Source organism: Pan troglodytes, chromosome 10 (assembly GCF_028858775.2).
Source record: "Pan troglodytes isolate AG18354 chromosome 10, NHGRI_mPanTro3-v2.0_pri, whole genome shotgun sequence".
Lineage (NCBI taxonomy): Eukaryota > Metazoa > Chordata > Mammalia > Primates > Hominidae > Pan > Pan troglodytes.
The window spans coordinates 102700308-102719376 of NC_072408.2; the positions used below are offsets into that span (position 1 = coordinate 102700308).

Here is a 19069-nt window from a genome sequence, read left to right on the forward strand (position 1 = left end):
GGTCTAGCACTACTAGAATTGGGCATTCACCTTCCTCTGATGCTCCCATGCGCATAAATCAATTACGCTGTGCTTTTTCTCCTTGTTTTGGATAGATAGACCAATTGGTCTATTGTCTATTTATTTCTCAGACTCAAATATCAAACCTCAAGAGGTGAGAGAGGAGGTTCTTATGCTCCTACACCTTTGAGGTATGATTGTCTCTCTACAATGGTACAATGGGCTTTGAACCACCAAAAAGATTTGAATTCTAATCTAGGTTCAGTGTTTGTATGATCCAAGGAAGCTTATATATTTTTTAATCTTAACTTCTTCGCTAGAGAGAATGCCATATCTCTCAGGTTTGACAAAAAAATATATAAAAAGCTTCCACCTGACAGCATTCAAATCTTGGATTTTTCCTCCTTTAAACCTATTCCGATCATACCTGTAGCTGATTCTGGCCATAATCAGAAAAAAATAAGATGTTGGAATTATGAGAATAAACAAAATAAAAAGAAGAGCTCATCAATTTCAAAAGTAACTTCCTAAATGCTATCCCTCTTCATTGACTGCATTAATATTTGTATTTCTATATATTTATTTGTACTCTACTTAACCACATTTTTGGGAGCGGCAGCGTCGTATAAAGGAAAAATCTTAGGCTTTGGAGCCATTTTACCTTCCACATGGCTTTCGACAAAAATACATAATCTCTCTGAAGCTGTCTTCTCATCTCTAAAATGGGGATGATAATAATATCTACCTTGAAGTACTGTGAGGATTTAAATTAGACAAATTACACAATAAAATATCCTAGCATAACATGAAAGGCATTCAATATGTATTGGTCCCCTTCTTCTCAAAGAGGTTTTAAAATTCCACAAGGGCAGACATCATACATTCATTTTACTCACCTCAGTAAATATTTCTAAATCATTTCATAAATTCCTTTTTAGATGGTTGTATACCACTGGAATTTTTGGGTTATAGGATAAATAATGGTAGAACTCACCAAACTGTTCATCCTAATTAACAATTAGGGGTCGTTTTCTTCATATGTGCTCAAAATGTATTCTATCTCATCTTCGAAAAAATATAAAGTCTGTTATTTCCCCTATATTTGAAGCAATTATTCTGATGAATATTCTGTGGAGCCATATGCCAACATGGCAATATATATATTTGCCTTTAAAATAGTAATGCCTTTTAACCTAGGAATTATATTTGTAAGAATTTATGGTAAAGAATCAAAAATACACTTGAAGATTCATGTAAAAGTATGTTCAGTGCAGACTGTTTATAACAGGAGAAAAAATGAAAATAATAGAATAATACATTATCACAGATGCAAAATACAAAGTATAATGAAGACATTAAGCCGCATTTTAGAGGAGTATATTCAGTCATATGAGAATTTGCTCAATATAAAGTGAAGAAAACAAGTTACAAAACTGTGTGTAGGCTGGGTGTGGTGGCTCACACCTGTAATCCTAGCACTTTGGTAGGCTGAGGTGGGCAGATTGCCTGAGCTCAGGAGTTCAAGATCAGCCTGGGCAAAGTGGTAAGACCCCGTCCCTACTAAAAATTAAAAAAAAAATTAGCAAAAGATTATCTGGACGTGATGCTGCATGCCTGTAATCCCAGCTACTCAGGAGGCTGAGACACGAGAATTGCTTGAATCTGGGAAGCGGAGGGTGCAGTGAGCTGAGATCGCACCACTTAACTCCAGCCTGGGTGACGGAGTGACACTCTGTCTCCAAAACAACAACAAAAAAGAAAAAACAAACAACAACAACAAAAAACTGTAGATATCTTGTAAAAAAAAAAGTGCATATGTTATTGTTACAATAAAAGTTAATCGTTGTTTTCTTTGATTGGTGGGATTACTAGTGATTTTAGGTTTATTGTTTAGAACTTTCTACATTTTCCAAAATTTTGTATAATATTTACAATTAGACAAATGTAAGTGACTTATGCCCACTTAATTTTAATAAGGTATTTAAGATTAAAATTTAATATGGACCAGGAATGGTGGTTCACGCCTGTAATCCCAGCACTTTGGGAGGCCAAGGTGGGTACACAGCTGGAGCCCAAGAGTTTGAGACCAGCCTGGACAACATAGCGAGACCCTATCTCTACAAAAAAAATTTAAAAATTAGCTGGGTGTGGTGGCACATGCCTGTGGTCCCAGCTACTCGGGAGGCTTAAGTGGGAGGATCTCTTGAGCCCAAGAGGTCAAGGCTGCAGTAAGCCAAGATCTCACCTCTACAATCCAGCCTGGGTGACAGAATGAGACCCTGTCTCAAATTAAAAAAAAAAAAAATTTAACATGAAAAGAAAAACCAACCTTAAATACACTATCTTTACAGAATGTGTTTACTGTAGTATTTCGTTTCACTTCACTGAGAAAACAGCTAAAGAGTCAGGCTTCTAAAATACATATTGAGTCTTTGAAAGGTAGCTTCATGAAGTAGAAAAAGCAGAGTTTTGAAACCCAGGTATGTGGTCCTCAGCAAGCTATGAGGCAGAAGAATAGCGGCTGGAAGCAGGGAACCTAGGGCCCATCCATGCTGACTGGGTATCAGAGGCTACTCCCATTTCAACCCCTCCTTTTTCTGCGTGGCAGTTGAAAAATGAAAGTACCTCTTATTGGTCCCCTCCCGCAACCAATCAGACTGGTTGTGGGCCAATGGGCAACCTCTAGAGGGTATTTAAAGCCCAGAAAATTCTATAACCAATGCTCTTGAGCCGCTTGCACCAGGAGGTGCCCACCCTGTAGAGTGTACTTTCATTTAAAATAAATCTCTGCTTTCGCTGCCCTGCTTTGTTTGTGCGTTTTGTCCAATTCTTTGTTGAAAACGCCAAGAACTCGGACAGCTACCCTCAACTGGTAACAGTTACCTGCTGGGCCTACTTCCTCATCTCTTAAACGGGGCTGTCATCCCGAATCAGACAGTAAGGTAAGATTTCCACAACTGTTGAAAAAGCCTGACACATAGTAGGAACTCAAAGTCTATATAAAGACTTAAAGTTCATAAAACAATAGACAAACGGAGAAATCCACTGAAGTTTAGGGTGAATAAATCTAATAACTGTTTGGTAAAAACTACACTGACAATCATTGTCTGGTCAGTGTTCAACATTTACGTGAAACACTGAGCTTTTACAAGGCCAAGCCCCGTTTTACGTTAAATTCTCGCAACCACCCTGAGGATGGTTCCGTTTTTAAAGCCGCGTTCCTGCCGAGGAAACAATGGCCCTCGGGGTTAAGACACTGCCCAACACCGGCCGCGCCTGATAGACGCAGGTTCCGAATGCAGGCCCCCTCCAAAGTCTTGCCCACTGCTCCACAATGCCTCAACACCCAACATTTCATCCTCAACTCCAAATCCATCTCTTCAGGGCCGCAAAAAAGCGTTACTTCCCAAAGGGCGTGTTCTCCAAGAACTGCATTTAGCATTTCAGATCAGAGTGACCCGAACTCAATAGGATTACGACAAAAACTAGTGAGATTCAGATAACACCGTTACATCGAAAGTTTTAATCCGTGACAGAGGAAATATTGCTTACGCCCTTAGGTAATTTCAAATGCACGTAAGAAGGCCGTGCGGGTTTCTGCAGGCGAAGCAAAAGAAAGGTGGGGCCGGCAGGGTCGTGGGGCGGGGGTGGGGCATGACACCGTATCCCAGACGCAACTCGACCTCGTTTGCAAGAAATTCTGTATCCGACTCTCTTCAGTGCGTTTCGCCGCCCCTAGTCTAGTCTGGCTAGCCCCCAATTCCTTTAAAAGGGGTTGAAACGGGTGTTGCAGAAGAGAGAACACTCAGGTAGAAAGGGCCTGCGGCAGAGGCGCCCCCAAATCATGGAACCTGTTGGAAGAGTGAGGAAGGAACTCTGGGACCCCGAACATTCTCACGGGTGTAAAAAGACAAAGTAAATCCCCATTAGCCAAGTTGGGGAGAAATCACATCCGTTACACAGCCTCTCCCAGACCGCCCTCTAGGAAGGACACCACATTTAAAAACATCGGCCTGCCTCCAGTCCTTGGCTGCCTCACAGCGATCCTCAGAGCCGGTTTTCCAAGGTCCGGGCGCCGCCTGCAAGGCGCAAACCCAAGCCGCTGCTGGTTGCTAGGAGATACTGGTCCAGCCATCTCCTCCAATCAGCACGCATCTCTTTGCGTCCAATCACAGAGGCAGGAAGGGCCGTGGTGGGAGGTGAAAGGTCATACTCCTGTTTGGCGGCCATTTCTCTTGAAACTCTGCGGCCCGGGACCTGCGGTACCTGCTGTAGTCACGAGGGACGGGCGGCGGTCTGGTCGGCAGAGAGTAGCCTGCAACATTCGGCCGTGGTTACGATGGTAAGGAGAAAGAGAACGGCGGGAGAAGCTGGGAGAAAGAGAAGGAGGGAGACCAGCCTCGCGGGGCCTGCTGGTTCCTTCGCGCGTTTCCCATTCATCCGCGTGAGGCGCCGCGCACCCTGTCGCCAGCTCCTTTCACTCTGCTTTTAGGGTTTCTGAGGCGCGTGCTCCTCCCGATGCCTTTCTTTTCCTAGGAGTGCCCGTGCCTTCTTCTCTTTGTTTGAATCCGGGCCTGGGGTATTCTTAGTTGGGGCTATAGGGTCGGGGTAAAAGTCAAAGAGAATTTGCACTTCCCACTTAACCACACTCCAGAATTCACTTTCATTCCGTGAAAGTAATGATACGGCCATGCTCTAGATTAACTCACTTGGGTGGGGAAGACAGACATTAGTCAAAAAATAACAAGTATGCAATTGCAAATAATAAGTGCTAAGAACAATGCAGACAGGAGGCTGTGAGGGTGCGCGTTAGACATTAGAGGCTTAGTCAGAGATGGCCTCCCTAGGAAGTGGAATTTAACTTGAAGCCTAAGTGTCATGAAATACGACCCTTTAAAGAGCAGGAGGAGGAGTGTACCGAGCACAGGGAATAGGAGCATAAGACCTGCGGCCGGAAAGAAAGCTTGGTCAGTTGGAGAAATTGACAGAAAGGTATAGCCACTTGCGCGAATAGTGGTTAAGAGATGGTATCGGAGGAGCAGGCGTTGGGCAGGACCTCTTAGGCTGTATTGGGAGGTTTTGATTGTACTCCAAATCAATTTAAAATGATTCGGTTGGAAGCCATTGGATCATTTTAAGCAGAAATATGACAATCTGATGTGCACTTTAAAAAATCATAGTTACTGTGGTGGATAACAAATTGGAGAATGAAAACTGGAGACCCATTAGGTTATTGGAGTAATCGCCATATCAAGATCACTCCGAATATGCTCATGTTAGAGGGGGTTAGTAGCCAAGTTTCTTAGTTCTCTTCTTTGTTTGACTGGTGAGTGAGCAGAAGAGGGCAAAAACCGAAATCACTGGAGATGTTAATGGTTTGCTGAATAAATAAACATTAAGTAATTGCTGTAAGTAAGAGGCAGTGCTAGTGACAAAGTCAGATAGGACCTAGCCCTAGCTTCCCCAGTTAAATACTGTCAAGCGTGATCTGCCCTCTGCTTCCTTCTGTAGTTTTATATTTGGGGCTTTGACTGACAATGCTGAATTGTATGTCCCCAAAATCACCTTGTTGCATCACTCTTCCCTCCTTTTACATAAGTAGCTAGCCTTGCCTGGAACAGCATTTTTTCCCGCTCTGGAAATAAACTCTTATCCTTTAAAACTGAGGTATTACTTATTTCAGGCAACCTTTCCTTTTTCCCCTGGATTGCTTTGGTACCCTTGTGCCTAGTATATCTCCTTTTACTACAGTGCAGCATGCAATATAATTATTTGTATGTGAGGAGTTCCCCTCCCCATCTCCAACTTCTTGACAGGGACTCATTTATTTATTTATTTATAAGAGACAAGGCCTTGCTCTGTTGCCCAGGCTGGAGTGCAGTGGCCTAATCATAGCTCACTGCAGCCTCGAGCTCCTGGGTTCAAGCAGTCCTCCCACCTCATCCTCCCTAGTAGCTGGGACTACAGGTGTGCACCACCACACCTGACTATTTTTGGTAGAGATGGGGGTCTCACTATGTTGCCTGGGCTGGTCTTGAACTCGTGACCTCAAGTGATCCCCCGGCCTTAGCCTTCCAGATTACTGGAATTACAGATACGAGCCACCCTACCTGGCCCACTTTTTTTTTTTTTTTTTTTTTTTTTTTTAGTGCCTTTATCTTTGTTTCTTTAGAGCTCAGAACAGTGAGTGATGTAGATAGTCAGTGTATCTTAAGTGAATAGTCAGTGTTTTGTTTTGATGGGTTAAAGGTGAAATTGGCTAACTGGATATTTAAATTTCCCTGGTACTCTCAACAAATAAAAGTGAAAATTATGTACTAAAATGATAAGGAGTCAAAAGTTTTCTTCATTTGCATACCACAAAATATTGGTGATTCGGTAGAAGAGAGTTGGTGGTGGGAGGAAAAATAATTAATTAGATCCTTTTTTGTTCTTTGTGCAGAGTTTACCCCTCAATCCCAAACCTTTCCTCAATGGACTAACAGGAAAGCCAGTGATGGTGAAACTTAAGTGGGGAATGGAGTACAAGGGCTATCTGGTATCTGTAGATGGCTACATGAACATGCAGGTAAGCTAAAGAGCTGTAAAGGTCATAACATTGCATTTATTTTGCTTCACCTTATTTCTCAAAGGTTTAGTCTGACTAATAAGAATACATACAATTAAATTGACAAATATACGGCAAAATTCAAAAATAAAGTCAAAGCCAGGAAGGATACTGTGATGTACTAGGTACAAGACATGGACTTAAACCAGAATTCAGCTACAGATTTTATTCCTAGTAGTTAAAGTAGGAAGAGCTCAGACATTTGATTCATAATAATACCATAAGGGAAACACACTACTTTGCTGGAGAAAACAAAACATTTCTCATCATTTAGCCCTGAAAGAAAGTTTTCAAGTGAAATTATTGAGTCTTTTAATGAATGCTAAAGGCACAACACCAAAGCTATTGAGGAAATTCATTCCTTCAGGGAAAAGACAGATCTGCCAAAGGAATTGAACTGACTGTATGTCTGTCAAACGAGTTTCTGTAAATGATTCAGCCATGTGTTTTGGTGGGTTTTTTTGTAATTAATTTTCTTTTTATTGTGGTAAAATATACATTACAATTTTGCCACTCTAACCATTTTTAAGTGTATAATTCAGTGGCATTAAGTACCTTCACATTGTTCTGCAGCCATCACCGTTGTCCATTTCCGGAACTTGTTTACCATCCAAAAGTGAAATTTTTTGCCCATTAAACAATAATTTTCCATTAAACAATAATTTTACAATTAAACATTAAACAATAATTTTCCATTCCTTCCTCCACCTAACTAACCCCTGGTAACCACTAGTCTACATGTCTATGAATTTGACTGTGCATAATACCTCATGTAAGTGGAATTGTGTATTATCCTTTTGTGTCTGGCTTGTTTGACTTAACGTAGTGTATTATTCAAGGTTCATCCATGTTGTAGCATGTGTCAGAATTTCCTTTTTATGACTGAATAATATTCCATTATATGGATATACCACATTCTAATCCATTTGCCTCTTGGTGGACACTGGGTTGCTTCCCTCTTTGGACTGCAGTAAATAATGCTGCTGTGAACATGGGTATACAAATGTCTGTTCCAGTCACTGCTTTCAGCTCTTTGGGGTATATACCCAGAAGTGGAATTACTGGATTACTGGTAATTCTATGTTTAATTTTTTAAGGAGGCCAAGCGTGGTGGCTCACACCTGTAATCCCAGCACTTTGGGAGGCTGAGGCAGCAGATTGCTTGAGCCCAGGAGTTTGAGACCAGCCTGGGCAACATAGTGAAACTGCATCTCTACAAAAAAAATACAAAAATTAGCTAGGCATGATGGTGTGGGCAGCTATATTCCCAGCTACTCAGGAAGCTGAGTTGGGAGGATTACCTGAGCCTGGGGAGGTTGAAGCTGCAGTGAGCTGTGATCACTGCACTCTAGCCTGGATGACAGAGAAATTTTTTTTTTCTTTTGAGTAACTGTCACACTATTTTCCACAGCAGCTACGTGGTTTTACATACCCACCAGCAATGCACAAGGGTTCCACTTTCTCCACATCCTCACCAACACTTGTTATTTTCTATGGGTGTTTATAAAATAGTTATTCTAATGGGTGTGAAGTGGTATCTTATTGTGGTTTTGATTTGCATTTGGCTAATGATGTTGAGCACCTTTTCATGTGTTTATTGGCCATTTGTTTATCTTTGGAGAAATGCCTGTTCATGTCTTTTGCACATTTAAAAAATTAGTTTGGGATTTTTTGTTGTTTTTTTAATGGTAGTAGTTTCCAGGCAGGTTTTTAAAGGCTATCAAGACAGGTGGTCAATCCAATCATGAATCCAAGGATTCCATACTTGTAAGCAGAGTACTAAAAGGAGTACTTAAGTAGGCAGAGAGCTATGATTTTCCTTAACTTAGGCAATTACCACCTGAGCACATGACATTAAGGCCCCCAAAGCATAGTTTGAGTTTGGAAAATTCCTTAAACAGGAGTCATTTACCAAGACCATAGAAAAATCTGGGAAGTATATGAATTGTGATGAAAATATTCTGGAAGTAGTGGTGATAGTTGCACAGGTTTTTGAATATACTGAAAACCACTGAATTGTACACTTTAAAAGGGTGAATTTTATGCTATGGAAATTAACATCTCAATAATAAAAGAATTACCACTTAATATTTGTTTTAGAATTAATATAGCTTGCTAGTGACCCTGCTAGAGTTGCAAAATGTCTGAGTAACCAACCACTTTGAGTAGTCAACTATATTGTACCAGTGTTTGAATTTGTTCACTCAGCAAATATTTATTGAGTTCCATTATGTGCCTGGCACTGTGAATATAGCATTGAACAAAACAAAGTCCCTGCCCTCAACAGTTTATGGTTTAGTGGTGGGAGGTGGTAATATAATGTGATAATAGGCATGATAGATGCCATCCATGAAGAAAAGGGGGAAGACAGTATGTGCAATATTATATAGAGGAGCCTCTCTGAGGAGGCGAATTCTGGAAGATACCAGAATTAGTGTACAACTCAGTTGAGTATCTGGGGAAAAGCATCCCAGTTTGAGGGAACAGCAAGTACAAAGGCCCTGTGGCAGAAGCATGCTTGGTGTGTTCAAGGCACAGCAAAAAGGCCAGAGCAGATTGAGTTAAGGGACGAATGACAGAAAGTTAGGTTAAAATGGCGGCCATAGAGAGCCTGTTAAGTGATGGTGAAGACTGAATTTAATACATGATAGAAAGTATTTGGAACATTATTGTGTAATTTAGAAATGTTAAATGCTGTAATTACTTTTTACAAAAAATTAGTTGCTCTTAATACATTATTTCTTATAGCTGTTACATACAAACTAATTGTCTCAACAACCTCGTATATTTCAGACAAAACTATATCATCTGGATAATGGAGATTACTTTTTGTTGTCTATAAGAGAGGGAGTAACATCCAGTAGTAGTGTTCATTACCATGTTTTTCATGCCTTATGAAACATCCTATTTTAATCCTTATTGTTAAGCCCTGTTTTTCTTTTCCTTTTCCACATGCCTAATTGTGAAGGAAACCTCCCTCTCTCCCATCACTCCTTAGTTCCTTCTCTGAGTCCCAAGTGGCATTGATTGTGATTTTTCTTTTAATTACAAGTAGAGCTTGTTACCTATATGTAGAAGGAAAGCTAAACATTTTGATATAAAATTAGAAATAATTCACCAAAATAACTGTAGGTAAAGTAAGAAGAGCTCAGACATTCGATTCATAATAATACCATAAGGGAAACACACTACTTTGCTATAGTTCACCAAAATAGCTGTAAAGGTCACTGTTAACTATTTAACTTTCTCTTAAGAACTTGTTTTTCCCTGTTTATTAGTACATAATTAAAAATTCTTATTCAGGCCCAGATGTGGTAGCTTATGCCTGTAATCCCAGCACTTTGGGAGGCCAAGGCGGGAGGATCACTTGAAGGCAGAAATTCAAGACCAGCTTGGGCAATATAGCAAGATCTCATCTCTACAGAAAAAATTGTTTCGAAGTAGTCAGGCTTTGTGGCACATGCCTTTAGTCCTAGCTGCTCAGGAGATTGAGGCAGGAGGAGCCCAGGTGTTCAAGGTTTTGGTCAGCTATGATTGTGCCACTGCATTCCAGCCTGGGCAACAGAGGGAGACCCTGTTTCTTAAAAGACAGGAAAAGAAGAAAATTCTTACTCAATTATCTGCTTTGGTTGTTGACTAATATAAAAGTATTTGGCATGTTAGCCATAGCTTTCGTATACCTATTTGGACACCTCAATATGAGTTAGAGACTGCCTTCTTCCACACACTGTTTTAATATCTAATAGAAATATTACATAACCTGGGAGATTCAGAAACTTATGTTGAAACAAGCTTTGAATATTAATTTCGTTGAAGGTTTATATGAAACCAAAAGTACTACAATAGTAATAGAAAGCTCATCTTCTGTTTATTAATTATAGATAAATTTGAGTTGTTGGTATAGAAAGGTCTCAGTTAATGAGTTCTCTCACCAATATTAGCTGTATTGTAATATTTTCCTCCTGTGTGATTATACTAATATATTTCTTTTTATTGAAAGCTTGCAAATACAGAAGAATACATAGATGGAGCTTTGTCTGGACATCTGGGTGAAGTTTTAATAAGGTAACAAACAGCAGTAGTATATGTAAGGAGTTACTGGTGAGCATTAGGAATACCTGTTCTAAATATATTAGTGCCTCAATTTTGGAATTACTTTTTTTTAAAAAATCACTATTAACTTATAATACTTTACAGTTAGACTTCAGAAGTCTTTGAAATTGTTAAACTTGTCAAAGGTAAGTTTTCAAATGTTTTGGAACTGGCCAAAAGATTTTTCTAGTGTTGATGTTTAATTTTCTAGCTCTTAGCTATAATCTTTTGCAGTGGCAACCTTTTGCAGTGGCCTTTGTTGCGGGAACTTAGTTTTGAATTTTAGTTGGGTCTGGCTGTTTTGTTATATTGATTTTCTGTACTAGCTTTGAAGCTCCAAATTCTGGTAATTATTTCCTTTGGAAAATCATAAAGATGTCATTTTATAACAACCATACGGTGGAAAATAAGTGCCATGTGCTTTTCAACAAATCTATGTGAAACTTTTTTTTAAAATGAATATATTTAAATAATTTTTTTAAAGACAAGAATATTATAAATATAGCATTCAGTATTTTCATAATAAAAATATAGTAATTCAGATCATACATGGTTTCTGGTTGGAACAACAAAATCGACTTTTTGTATTTACAGGTGTAATAATGTCCTTTATATCAGAGGTGTGGAAGAAGAGGAAGAAGATGGGGAAATGAGAGAATAGCATCTTTTGTGGGGGATTTTTTTTTTATATATATTTCTAGACAATAAAGATTTGTTTGTTTTTCAACTTGACTTGTGAACTATTTGTATTCAGATATTTACAAGCAAAGCTGAAATGATAAACCAATTGGGAAAGATTACTCACCGAACTAATGCTTTAAAAGCCACTGAATTTCATTTAAGTTGCTTTTCTTTTGTAAGCCCAATATTCTTTTTTTTCCCATAAAGGATAATTATTTATATGCTTTAGATATTTTTATGAAGGTGAATTTCAGACCTTTTCTTGTAAAATTATCTATTAGCTGAGACCTTTTAAATGCAACTTTTTCTTTTAAAGTTACTTTTGAGCCACTTTTAACGTATAAAATTAAACATTTTCTTGGTATTAATAATATACTGTCTTATTTTACCTAGTAGTCAATAAATTACATGTTAATTCTGTGTCAATATAAGCTAAATGCACATATTGTAGCTAAAATTGAAGCATCTTCTAAAAATTAAAATGATTGTACAGACAGGGCACAACAGAAATTGGGAACTGACATTCAGGCTGAAGGCATACGGTTTGTTCACTGAAGAGAAAAAAGTTCTCTGAACAAAATGTAATGTCAAATAAAAACCAGTCTCACCATTATGTTCTGAGACATAACCTCGAGGTTGAGTTTTAAGCCCCTCAAAACCCTTCAGGTATTTTAGGGTTGTACATTGTTAAAATGTATATTCCTTAGTAATAACAGTATGCTATGAACTTCCCTACAGATGGGTTGAGAAAATACATCATTTACATTCTCATGTTGTAAGAGAATGGCCATTATTACACTTCAGTGTTCATTTACCATGGTTTTATCAGTAAACTATCTTTGTGTATCCCCAAGTGGGACAACTCAAAGTATAGAAGAAAGTGTTTAGCTATATGGAATAATACTTATGATATGAATACTTAAAGACTTAAAATTTACAAAATACACCTAAGACATTCTGGTAATAAAATGTCTTACTGCTTTTATTCAAGTAAAAAAATATTCTTCCTCTTGTGATTTTGTTTTTGTTTCATTGACTAAAGGTAGCTGCTGTTTGTTACCAGATGGAGGTTTTGAATGAAAGACAAGTCGTCTTCCCAACTGAAACAAAAGAAAAACAAAATACTTAATATTTTTTGAGCATAGCCATTTTCTATTGAAATTTGTGAAATACCAATATTAACTTGATTTTTACAAGGAATAATATGGTTTGTAACATTAACTAATCACAGTTAGAAGGGACTTATAACCTAACGGATGTCTAACGTGCTAGGCAAAGTTGAGTAGCAAACTGGACACTAATAACTATGCAGAAGGAACAGCAGTTAGGTTTTATTGGGAAGTGGGAAAACTTAGGTAGAGTCATCAGATAGTATATGGTTCAAATGTGGTCAGCCTAGAAAAGCACCATGTTGAAGGCCACCATTTTATTTCTCAGTAAGTGCCATAGCCAGTTTTTCCTCCATGGTTGGAAGAGATGGCTTTCTCCTGTTGAGCACCTGACTAGCATTTAGAAATCTTGTTAAATAAAAAGTCCAGAAAACCATGTACCATCTTGAACACTGGTTGGCTTCTGGAGGTGTTCCCAACAGAAGAGGCTTTGGGAAACCCCGAGTTCATACCTATTCATTCTCTCTGGGTCATATATACTCAAGTATATTACTACTTATTTTTCTCTTTACGTTTGGGATTCCCTCCTCCGCTTTTTATTTTGTTTTGCTTTTATAGCTGAATTTGTATACATTAAATGTATAAGTGGGGAAACTACCGTAATTCTATGAGATTTGATGGGACATTGCCACTGTGTTCAAAAGGCACTATTGACATTGTAGGACAATTCTTATGTGAGATTGTCCCCTGCATTGCAGGCCTGAGAGAACCTGAATAACAATAGCACTTTTCCCCATCATTGTAACAACAAAAATATCCTTGGGGGGCTAGAATCTTTGAATTCCTTCTGCAATATCGGAATTTTTAACTGTCAAAGATCTTTGGTAACATTTGTTATTAATAGTGTCTGAGAAAATTAGCAATGATGAAGTGTCCTAACTGGGTCAGCTTCTATCAGAGGTCTTTTGTGTGTTGTTGATTTATCAGATAACCATTTTTTCCCCCAATTTTTTCCAGTTTTAGTTTTTATGCTCATTTTTAGTCTGTTAATTCACTACACATCAAGTATCCATGATGTGCCAGGTATTAGGAATACAAACGTCATAAAACTCATGGTCTAGAAGGAAAGGTGAATATATTAAAAAATAATAATTTCAATTTGGTGGGTTTGCTAAGTAGTCCATGTGGAAGGGTGATGAATGGTTAATTCTTGGGAGAAGAGGACAGGTGAGGAAAGTCTTCATGGAAAGAATTGAACTAGATAAATACCTTTTTTAAGATGAAGTATTTATTTCAATAAAATATTTTGAAGTAATCGTTTTTTTGTCATGGCACATATTAATTCCCATACTTCAGAATTGTTTTCAAGTTCTTACCTCTTGAGGTTAGTTGTAAGGCACACAGTAAGCATTCGTTATGTGTTAGCTATCACTGTGGTAAGAATCAGCATCCGCAATAGCTTTGCAGATAACCATGAAATTGTCTTTCTGGAATATATTTCAGATGCTATCCCAGAGGAGGGAAAGAGTGGCATATAGAAACAAACTCCTTACCCTGTGTAGAATTGATGGACCACATGTACCTGACTACCTAATCCCAAACTTCTGATTGGACAGGTAGTCTTGCAAAATAAAGAACTTTGGCTTCTGGTCCTGATTGTGCTGCTAAGTCAAAGTGACTCTGGGCAAATCATCTTAACTCCAACTGTCAATCTCATTGTCTTTACAATGTGGGGATTGTACACAGTCCCCACAGTTACATGCGATTCTCTGGGTTCACATCTCCAAAACATTACCGAGTGAAAGAAGCCAAGTTCCTAGTTATCATTAGTAAGAAAAAGAATATGTACATAAATACATATTTGTGTATGTATATTTCCAGAGGGATGCAAATGAACCTGTTAACAGTGGTTGCCTTCAGGAAGGGGAACTGAGGAAGACTGACTTTATACTGAATACTCTTGTATCTTTTGAACTTTGAACAATATACTTTTATAATCTATTCCAAAAAACAAGAAAAAAATTATCTGATTTTAATGAACCTAGGTCTAAAAAGAGGAGAAAAGAGGCTTCTTTTACTAAAATGTGTGTCTAATTGAGAACTGGAGAGCCACTAATTTGAATTATTCTAAAAGTAACAAGGAACCAGAGAGACCAATTGTAGCTGTGAGCAAGAAAGATTATCTTTCTGAAGTTCAACCTGGATAAGTTAGACGAATAAAGTATTTTGTTTTTGTATTTTGTATCACATATTGATATGGCTGCATCTATTAATAGCAAAACAAACCTTTTTCTTTGGTTGTGCTACTGCTTTTTCCAGAGCAGCTTTTAGCCTTTCCTCTTGGTGTCTTTGTTTTTCTTTCATTTTCTCATCACGAAACCTGTCACAAGAAGGGAGAAACATTCTTGTAACTATAAATCACATTGAGTAGGAAAAGCACATTCCTATTTGTTAATGAGCCATGTGAATAGAAGACCTCCTTTAAAGGTGAATGAAAATGACACTTCATCTTTACTCAGAACCGTGGCTTTTGAATATTCAGGTAAATCTCGACAATAAATACTATTTTGAAATGGGAAGAAATTTCATCATTTTGGAAAATATAAAATATACCCAGATCTTGGTCTATTTTTTTTTTTTTTTTTTTTTTTCCCCCAGAGACAGAGTCTCAGTCTGTTGCCTAGGCTGGAGTGCAGTGGCATGATCTTGGCTCACTGCAACCTCTACCTCCTGGGTTCAAGCAGTTCTCCTGCCTCAGCCTCCCAAGTAGCTGGGATTACAGGTGCATGCCACCACACCCGGCTAATTTTTGTATTTTTAGTAGAGACGGGGTGTCACCATGTTGCCCAGGCCGGTCTCGAACTCCTGACCTTGTGACCTGCCCACCTTGGCCTCCTAAACATTTCAGCACTTTACAGATAGTTTGTATAATAGCTACTTGAATTAACTTTCAGCTACTTGTTCCTCTTTTTAAAACTTTTAATTGAAGTGTCACATACATACAGAAAAGTACACAAATAAATGCATAGCTTAGTGAGCTGCCACAAAAGTGTACCTTCCAGTTAATCTTTTTGAATAATATCCTCAAATTGTGAGCAAGAAATGCTATTTGTCATACTCTCTTTAGGGTTGTTTTGAGGGAAAAAATTAAGTAATCTGTGCAACTTATCAAGTACAAGGTGGTGAGCAATAGGCACTAAATATGTGATAGCTATTTTATGGACCTATTTAATGATATTCTAAGTGTAAGGTTATATACTAGGGAATGGAAATAACATGTACTGAGCATTTTAATTGCAAAATTAGGTGCCGTGTTAGATGCCCCAAACCATGGGGAAAATCTGCTAAAATTCTTTTTAAGAAGAATGTAAGTAATTGGAATTACATTCATTTATCACTGCTAAAAATGAGTTGTAATTACACTTTGGTGCAAATATATTTGCTAGTGTAAAAAAGATGGAAGTGCTGTTAGTGTAGTCATAATGAGGTCATCTTAGGGAAGGAGTAACTTTTCATTTATAGTTTTTTTTAAAGCTTGCTTTATGTTCAATAAGATCCCATCAGGATCACCATAACAGAGTCTGGACATCATTTTTACTATGGGTAAGCATATCCACCATACATCCATAAAGTAGGCAATAACAAAATATCTAACACTACTGGCTAATATTTGAGTACTTACTATGCGCCAAGCATGCTCTCATAATTTACTTGGATCATCTACTTTAATCCTCACAACAACCTGTATTTATCAGTATTACTCTCGTTTTACGGATAAAGAAACCGACTAGAGTGCTTATGTTGCCTAAGGTCACAAAGTCATAAATAGTTGAACTGAACTCACTCAGCATGGTCTAATCCCCAAGCTGGTAGCCAGAGTACTAGTCTGCCTCTCAACATGTTTTTTGCCATTACGTGAACATTATCCCACTTGTAAACATTCCCTACATGCCACAGTAGGCTAGGGGTCATATTTACAATCATTGCCTCAAACTAGGACAGTAGGCCCTCCATATTCACAGTTCCACACCTGGGCATTCAACCAACTGCAGATTGAAAATATTTGGAGAAAAGCCCCAACAATAAAAATAATACAAATTTTAAGAAATACAGTATGACAACTCTAGCATTTACACTGTATTAGGTATAAGTAGTTGAGAAATGATTTAAAGTATACAGGAGGATGTACGTAGGTTATATGCAAATATGCCGTCTTATATGAGACATGAGCATCTGCAGATTTTGGTATCCTTGGGAGGTCCTGGAACCAATCCCCTACAGATACCAAGGGACAACTGTTTGTACCTAAAAGTTCTTATTTAACTTGGTATGGAAATTTGTAAGTGAACGCATTCTGAAAGGCCCTGGTCAGGCCATACCACCCTCAATGCACAGATCTCCTTTGAAGGGCACCAAGCTATGCAAGCATGTGGGGGATGGGGTGGGGCTCCAGGGATGATAATCCTCATGAGGTTGTCTTGAGGAATAAATGAGTGAATGTTGTGTACATGTTGGCAGTTATACACTGCGGAAAACCCTCATTGTGTTGCTCAGACTTTCAAACAATTCCTTCATTAGGAATTTGGAGCCCTTCATGGGAGAACCACAGGTAGATTGAGTCTGCTTGAAGTTTTCCCATGACAGGCTCCTAATTCTATATCTTGGGTCCTTCACCACCAGTGCAATTCTCCTTCCCCATGATAGCTATTCAAAAATTTTCATGTAATTACTTATTCATAAATTTCATATAATTACAAAGATTTGCTTTTCCAGGCGAGTTTGTCCATCCCAAACTGGGTCAGTTGCCCCTGGTGAACTCTGTTCACCCAGTTCCTTCCTTCGCGGTGCTCATTACCATTGGTAATGACACATTTATTTCCTAAGAGTATTTGATGAATGATCTCCCACGCTAAATAATAGCTATATGAGGAGAGCAGGGCTGGATTTCATTCCTCCTCACTGTGTCCCTATAATATGACGTTACACAAGAGACTTGCTAATGTGTTTGTGGAATCTGAGCAAAACCAGCTACTCATTAAGTCTTTCTTATCCTTATTGACTGTACTTTTGCCGCCATTCTTTCTGTTTCATCCTCTCAATTGCCTCCACATTTTCTTTGGGAATGGATTCGATGAGGTCACACAGTTCTACCAGGCGAGATTCTAATTTTACCAGCTTTTGAATTGGGTTGAGGCCGTCATCCTCAGCATCTCCAATGCAGACTTTGTATACTTGAGTAATCTTTTTACTAAGTGAGTCTATCAGTATTTCCTGAGATTGAGAAGAGCAGAAAACATTAACATCACATTGCACATTCAATAAATATAGCATTTTACTATATTACAGTAAAATCCCATGTATATGCTATTAAATGTTTACATTTTTATTTTTATTATTTTTTTGAGACGGAGTCTCACTCTGTCACCCAGGCTGGAGTGCAGTGGTGCAATCTCATCTCACTGCAACCTCCGCCTCCCAGGTTCAAGCGATTCTTGTGCCTCAGCCACCCAAGTAGCTGGGACTACAGGCATGCGCCACCACGCGCAGCTAATTTTTGTATTTTTAGTGGAGCTGGGGCTTCACCATGTTGGCCAGGCTGGTCTTGAATTCCGGACCTCAGGTGATCGTGCTGCCTCGGCCACAGGCATCAGCCACTGTGCCTGGCCTAATGTTTACTTTTTAAAATGAGAAGTTTTAATAAAACAAATCATTGAGAAAATGCAGCAGTGATGTTTAACCTATATTATAATTTATAGTCAGAGCATTACTATAGAACACCTTGGATTATTTTCTTAAAATATATTGAACTCTAGATATAAAAAGTAGTTATAATGGGCGGAATATTTTTTGCTTGAATGTTTTTGTATATCTGAGTCCCTAAGAATTCAAATACAGGCAACAAACATTTTAAATCGTTTTTTTGCCACTCGGATGCATTTCCTTTTGGCACAATATGTAACCCAGCCCCCCTCCTTTTTTGCATGTATTACTCTGTTATAATTGCAAAACTATAATCATCCTATATAATAGTTCTCTGCCTTATCCTTATAGTCCAGGAGAGCAGGCGCTACATCTTATGCTTAAACTTACAACTAAAACAGTGCTTTGCACATAACTACACACTGAATAAATGTTTGCTGAATAAATGACTAAATGCATTCTCAGAAAAAAAAGTTGCAAGCAAACAGGTACCCAGGCTGGCCTACCAAAGCCTTTTTAGAAGTATCATTTTCACTGTTTTCGTTGGGAAGCCATTGCAGTATTCTAGTCTAAACAAAAGCTTAGGCCAAACCTTGCTGATCCCTGTACCTCGACACTGTGCCGTTTAACTGTTGGTGCCAAGAGATTCTTGAAGTGGTAGGTACCTTGTCTCAGGACCGTAAGAAAATTGTCATCCTCTGTCTCCATTGTGAACCCGGTGTTTGCAATTAAGAAGAGCTCAACAAACTGCTGGGCAATGTGAATCACTCTTCAGGTAGCATTCTGCCCCATTTCTTGCTTCCACTCAAGAAGATGAGAATCACCATAAAGCCAGCGACAAATAACACTCAAGAGAGAGGTGGCTCCTGGAGCCATGGGA

At 38.5% G+C, this 19069-nt stretch overlaps 2 protein-coding genes and 1 long non-coding RNA gene across 8 annotated transcripts in view; 1 reads left to right on the forward strand and 2 right to left on the reverse strand.

The window, feature by feature from the left end:
* Window positions 1-4137, reverse strand: part of LOC107967605 (uncharacterized) — a 64219-nt gene extending 60082 nt beyond the window's left edge. The window contains exon 1 of one of the 2 annotated variants that reach the window (XR_010148394.1): window positions 4018-4137. This is a non-coding gene — a long non-coding RNA (uncharacterized LOC107967605). The remainder of the gene's footprint in view (window positions 1-4017) is intronic. The other variant, XR_010148393.1, reaches the window with a different exon arrangement.
* A 35-nt stretch (window positions 4138-4172) lies between these two features.
* Window positions 4173-11431, forward strand: SNRPF (small nuclear ribonucleoprotein polypeptide F). The gene is made up of 4 exons (XM_009426036.4): window positions 4173-4342; window positions 6443-6568; window positions 10608-10672; window positions 11294-11431. Exons 1-4 carry the CDS (start codon window positions 4340-4342, stop codon window positions 11358-11360), a joined length of 261 nt encoding a protein of 86 aa, XP_009424311.1. The 5' UTR covers window positions 4173-4339; the 3' UTR covers window positions 11361-11431.
* Window positions 11432-12341: 910 nt separating this feature from the next.
* Window positions 12342-19069, reverse strand: part of CCDC38 (coiled-coil domain containing 38) — a 73664-nt gene continuing 66936 nt past the window's right edge. For 3 of the 5 annotated variants that reach the window (XM_009426035.5, XM_001144908.8, XM_009426034.5), the window contains 3 exons: window positions 17555-17760; window positions 14776-14869; window positions 12342-12480 (listed from right to left, as the gene is read on the reverse strand). In XM_009426035.5, coding sequence (XP_009424310.3) covers window positions 12367-12480; window positions 14776-14869; window positions 17555-17760 — 414 coding nt within the window. In that variant the 3' untranslated portion in view covers window positions 12342-12366. The remainder of the gene's footprint in view (window positions 12481-14775; window positions 14870-17554; window positions 17761-19069) is intronic. The other 2 variants (XR_010148392.1, XR_010148391.1) reach the window with 1 other exon arrangement.

Bases quoted from the DNA above. Each gene is read 5' to 3' on its own strand.
- SNRPF (XM_009426036.4), top strand. The intron at 6,569-10,607 runs GTAAGCTAAAGA...TTTTATTGAAAG, and splicing joins ATGGCTACATGAACATGCAG to CTTGCAAATACAGAAGAATA. The intron at 10,673-11,293 runs GTAACAAACAGC...TTGTATTTACAG, and splicing joins CTGGGTGAAGTTTTAATAAG to GTGTAATAATGTCCTTTATA.